The 5,786-nt window shown below is 36.4% G+C and overlaps 1 protein-coding gene across 2 annotated transcripts; it reads left to right on the top strand.

Annotated features, from left to right (window-relative positions):
- Positions 1–2,289: 2,289 nt before the first annotated feature.
- On the top strand, positions 2,290–5,284 carry cxcl8b.3 (chemokine (C-X-C motif) ligand 8b, duplicate 3). 2 transcript variants are annotated; one of them, XM_087258351.1, is made up of 4 exons: positions 2,290–2,447; positions 2,784–2,922; positions 4,964–5,135; positions 5,198–5,284. In XM_087258351.1, the coding sequence occupies exons 1-3, from the start codon at positions 2,390–2,392 to the stop codon at positions 5,118–5,120; spliced, it is 354 nt and encodes a 117-aa protein (XP_087114477.1). In that variant the 5' UTR covers positions 2,290–2,389; the 3' UTR covers positions 5,121–5,135; positions 5,198–5,284.
- The last annotated feature ends 502 nt before the right edge of the window (positions 5,285–5,786 follow it).

Genomic DNA, 5,786 nt, shown 5'->3' with positions numbered 1-5,786 from the left:
AAATCTGCATATTAGCCCCTAAAGAATCCTTATTGATATCTTAAATCTGCATATTAGCCCCTAAAGAATCCATATTGATATTTTAAATCTGCATATTAACCCCTAAAGAATCCATATTGATTTCTTAAATCTGCATATTAGCCCCTAAAGAATCCATATTGATTTCTTAAATCTGCATATTAGCCCCTAAAGAATCCATATTGATGTATTAAATCTGCATATTAACCCCTAAAGAATCCATATTGATTTCTTAAATCTACATACTAGCCCCTAAAGAATCCATATTGATATCTTAAATCTGCATATTAGCCCCTAAAGAATCCATATTGATATTTTAAATCTGCATATTAACCCCTAAAGAATCCATATTGATATCTTAAATCTGCATATTAGCCCCTAAAGAATCCATATTGATATTTTAAATCTGCATATTAACCCCTAAAGAATCAATATTGATATCTTAAATCTGCATATTAGCCCCTAAAGAATCCATATTGATTTCTTAAATCTGCATATTAGCCCCTAAAGAATCCATATTGATATCTTAAATCTGCATATTAGCCCCTAAAGAATCCATATTGATATTTTAAATCTGCATATTAACCCCTAAAGAATCCATATTGATATCTTAAATCTGCATATTAGCCCCTAAAGAATCCATATTGATTTCTTAAATCTGCATATTAGCCCTTAAAGAATCCATATTGATGTATTAAATCTGCATATTAGCCCCTAAAGAATCCATATTGATATCTTAAATCTGCATATTAGCCCCTAAAGAATCCATATTGATATTTTAAATCTGCATATTAACCCCTAAAGAATCCATATTGATATCTTAAATCTGCATATTAGCCCCTAAAGAATCCATATTGATTTCTTAAATCTGCATATTAGCCCCTAAAGAATCCATATTAATGTATTAAATCTGCATATTAACCCCTAAAGAATCCATATTGTTGTATTAAATCTGCATATTAACCCCTAAATAATCCATATTGATGTATTAAATCTGCATATTAGCCCCTAAAGAATCCATATTGATATTTTAAATCTGCATATCAGCCCCTAAATAATCCATATTGATGTCTTAAATCTGCATATTAGCCCCTAAATAATCCATATTGATATCTTAAATCTGCATATTAGCCCCAAAAGAATCCATATTGATATTTTAAATCTGCATATTAACCCCTAAAGAATCCATATTGATATCTTAAATCTGCATATTAGCCCCTAAAGAATCCATATTGATGTCTTAAATCTGCATATTAACCCCTAAAGAATCCATATTGATGTCTTAAATCTGCATATTAACCCCTAAAGAATCCATATTGATGTCTTCAGTCTGCATATTAGCCCCTAAAGAATCCATATTGATATCTTAAATCTGCATATTAACCCCTAAATAATCCATATTGATATCTTAAATCTGCATATTAGCCCCTAAGTAGTCCATATTGATATCTTAAATGTTCATATTAGCCCCTAAATAATTCATATTGATATCTTAAATCTACATCCTAGCCCCTAAAGAATCCATATTGATATCTTAAATCTACATACTAGCCCCTAAAGAATCCATATTAATATCTTAAATCTGCATATTAGCCCCTAAATAATCCATATTGACATTTTAAATCTGCATATTAGCCCCTAAAGAATCCATATTGATATCTTAAATCTGCATATTAGCCCCTAAAGAATCCATATTGATTTCTTAAATCTGCATATTAGCCCCTAAAGAATCCATATTGATGTCTTAAATCTGCATATTAACCCCTAAAGAATCCATATTGATGTCTTAAATCTGCATATTAACCCCTAAAGAATCCATATTGATGTCTTAAATCTGCATATTAGCCCTTAAAGAATCCATATTGATATCTTAAATCTGCATATTAACCCCTAAATAATCCATATTGATATCTTAAATCTGCATATTAGCCCCTAAGTAGTCCATATTGATATCTTAAATCTGCATATTAACCCATAAGTAGTCCATTTTGATATCTTAAATGTTCATATTAGCCCCTAAATAGTCTGTCTTGATGTGTTGAATCTCCATATTAGCCCCTAAATAATTGATATGGATATCTTAATTCTGCATATTATCCGCTAAATGGTGCATATTGATGAATCTGCATATAACATCATCAGAAGTATTTGCTTTAATCTAAAGCTCATGCAGAGTTTGTTCTCTGGAATTTGGCTTCGCTCAGGGAAAACCTGTTGCACAATCACTTGTGATAAATGGGATGTCAGGGTGGCCAACTATAAAAGACAGAGTACAGTTAATACACAAGCACTATTAACAGACGGCCACAAGGATTTCTTGAGCAAACATCAGCATCTTCACCTCTTGTATGCATCAACCGCCTCCGCAATAATGAGGTGCTCAGTTTTCGTTTTTCTGGCATGCATGACACTGCTGTCCACAACAGAAGGTAAGCAGACTCCTTTATGAATGTTTGTTGTTGTTGTTATTGTCTGTATTAAAAGAGCTTGCTCACCCAAAAAGAGACCCATCATTTCACTTGTTTCAAACCTGCTTAAGTTTCTTTCTTCTGTTGCACACTAATAAAGATATGCTAACGTACGCTGTGTTAAAAATGGACTGTCATTGTTCCGACTATTGATTTCAGTGTGTTCTTCAGAATATCTTATTTTGAGTTCAGCAGAAGAAAGAAATGTGAGTGTGAGGAAATGTGAAATGTTCATTTCTGGGTGAGCTGTCTCTTTTAGGTGCACAAAGTAAATAAGTGCTGCTTCTTTTCTCTAAGTGTTTGCTGCTCGACTGCCCATCCAGCAGTTACGCTGTCAGTGTGTGAAGACGTATAAGGGAAAACCAATCAATCCCAAACTAATACAGAGTTTACAGACGATTCCTGCTGGAGCGCGGTGCAAAAACATGGAGGTCATGTGAGTCAGAAAAGCGGAGACCAGTGGATTTATGCCGAGTTCAGACTGCATGATTTTCAAAATAGTCGTGTCAGCGATGTTTTCACACTGCATGATTATCTGGGCTGGCGTTTCGTCGCTGCTTTGTTTACATTGCAAGATGGATTGACGACAGGGGCTTTCACATTGCATGACTTTACTATAGGAAGAATCGCCAACAACTTCATCCAAATCACCTCTCACAGCCAAAAACATGAAGTATATCTTTTGTTATTAACTACATAACGAGAAAGAATCCTTTAATGGGGTAGAAAACGTACTTGTTCAACTGGGTTTGAAGGAAATTAGCAATTTCTCCTCAACTTTCTTATTTAACTTTCTGTATGAAACGTCAACAGACACAGCTGCTCCTGCCAAATTTACACTAGTGTTTTCCTCCATTTCTTGGGTCTAAATAAACCTAAAATGAGCGCTTTTAACTTCTCCCTCAACCTCCCGCTGGTCAGCAAGTACACACACACACACACACACACACTCAAGTGAATGCTGCTCTCTCATTGGCTGTAGCCGATGCTATTTTCTGTCAAAACTCATTTCATTCGGCCAGGGCCGGAGCAAGCTGAATTGTCGCTCTAGGCAGAGAACGATCACGGCGCCCTCAACCCCAAGGTGGTGAGGGAGGTGTCGGGGACATAACTTAGGACGCGGGTGGTAAGGGGGGTGTTGCGGACGCCGCCCTCTCTATAGACCTTTTTCATGGCTGCTGCATGGAGGGCGCCATAGCGACCAGCGTCTTCCGGTAGAATGCTAAAAACTTCCGTTTACAGCGTGTACGACTGGTAATTTGCGCTCCGAAAGGGGGTTTCAATAACGTTTTTAATGGATAACAGAGTGTTTTTGTGACACACAACTTAAAAATGTGTCTGTTAAAGCCGTTATAATCTGTCACATGTGGTTCAAGCGCGTCAGAAATACGAGAAAAACGTTCTCCTAGTTCATGTGTCTGCCGTCAGAAATACAGTGGCTGTTTCTCAATTCCAAGAACGCAGAGAACGGACTTGCGTTTTTGTGGAGACTGGTCTTGCCAGGTGTCTTCGGAAGAACGAACTCAGGAGACGGCGAGGGCAGAAAACGCGTCCCTTGAGAAATGAGATGCTGCGTTCTTCCTGATGGTCATGTAACCTTCACTCGTTTTAAATGGAAATTTTTTAAACATCACAGCACTCATACAACGATTTATTGTTTCCCCCCTCTTCAAAATATATATTTTGCATAAAAACACTATAAATATACTCTGCACAATATAAATAAAACAAATTTTAATACGAATTTCAGCAAACAAACACCCCTTAATGTGTTTATTCCTTTATTAAGATATTCATGTTAATGTTTACTTTCACCGTTTCATTTAAGGAAACTCCTGGGGTAAATAAGTGATATCTCTGATTTACAAAAATGACCAATAAAAGTCTGTTATTGATCCTCTGCTGGCTGATTTGCTGTTCATTCTAATCGTGAGCCGTTTGTGTTTTATTTCGTGTGTTGTTTTTACTACAGTTTGTGTTTTTCTGTCATTTCGAAATGACACTAGCCTATATTTTCACTTTGTCACAGTTATTAAATCAGTGTGTCAGTGGCACAGTACAGGCTACGTGTGTGTGTCAAACATTTTGGTGAATTACATTTGTTTGGGCTGGTTATATATTTGAAATAAAGAGAAAATGTTGCGGCCGCCTAGGTCGCCTCTATGGACGCGCTGGCCCTGCACACGGCATGATTTAAATCGCCGACAGCTCCAGATATTCAGCACGCCAAATATCTCACAAGCATCTGCGACACATCGGCGATTCTCTCAGATCGCGTCTTTGATAGTTCATACTGTGTGATTGTCACTCACGTGCATGAGCACTGATTTGCCTGTGATTTCAGGCATTTGTCTGCGATTTCTCAAAAACCGGGGCTAAAATCATGCAGTGTGAACTCAGCATTAGTGGCATACTTAAACATTATATTGATTTTGAAAGAAGTGTCTAATAGATGTTTGTTTGTTTGTCTTTAACAGTGCCACTGTGAAAAATGGGAAGACCTGCCTCAATCCCAAGGATGAATGGGTGACAAAGATCATCGAAGGCAGGAGTGTCAAAGCGCCTACCAGAGGGCCAATTATTACCCTCCCTCCAAATTCTACCTCTGTCCCTCAACTGACGTCAAAAATGTAATGAGATTCGGCACAACAAAACATGTATATTTTTAGCCACAATCACTGTTGTGCAGTCACATATAGCCACTTGTGGTCTTGACCCGCCACCTACTGGACATTTAAAGTACTACACTGTTTATTTAGTTACTTTCAGCTTCTCTCAGTGTGCAGTCAAGAGTAACAATGCAGACTATTTTTTGGAGCTGAAATATCCGTCTGTTAGTGCTCTAGTTTTACCAAAACTCTGCTTTTGTAATTATTTAAGGGTTGTTTGATTATTATCAGTTATATATCATCTGTATTTCATTGTAGAAACACTTCTTCATGGCTTACACATTATGCTGGTGCTGTAACAAATATGATAATTTTGCTAATATTCTATTAAAATAGTCTCATTTGATAGATTTTCCTCATATGCGTATGAAGATTTATATATAAAAGCTATATACATTTGTAAAATTTCACTGCTGGTTGATTTTTAAAGTCACTAAAGTTCCTCGATCTGCTTTCTGATGTTCGCTTTCTGTTAAATCTTTGGTTAAGCAACAATTGGTTGGGACAAAATAATATGAGTTATTATTATGCCTATTATTTGTTGTATTTTTATGGTAATTTAACAGCCCAGGCTCATTCTGAAAACGTACCTCTATATACATTTCTGGAGAGCGCCAAATACTTTGCAGGA

Source organism: Danio rerio, chromosome 7 (assembly GCF_052040795.2).
Source record: "Danio rerio strain M-AB ecotype USA chromosome 7, GRCz13ab, whole genome shotgun sequence".
NCBI lineage: Eukaryota > Metazoa > Chordata > Actinopteri > Cypriniformes > Danionidae > Danio > Danio rerio.
Note: the sequence above shows the minus strand (reverse complement) of the source record. Positions and strands in the feature narration are given on the sequence as shown.

What these genes read in the sequence shown, in the direction of transcription:
- cxcl8b.3 (XM_087258351.1), top strand. Translation starts at nt 2,390, where the DNA reads ATGAGGTGCTCAGTTTTCGTTTTTCTGGCATGCATGACACTGCTGTCC. An exon ending in ACTGCTGTCCACAACAGAAG is followed by an intron (nt 2,448 to 2,783) that starts GTAAGCAGACTC and finishes CTTTTCTCTAAG; the next exon opens with TGTTTGCTGCTCGACTGCCC. An exon ending in TGCAAAAACATGGAGGTCAT is followed by an intron (nt 2,923 to 4,963) that starts GTGAGTCAGAAA and finishes TGTCTTTAACAG; the next exon opens with TGCCACTGTGAAAAATGGGA.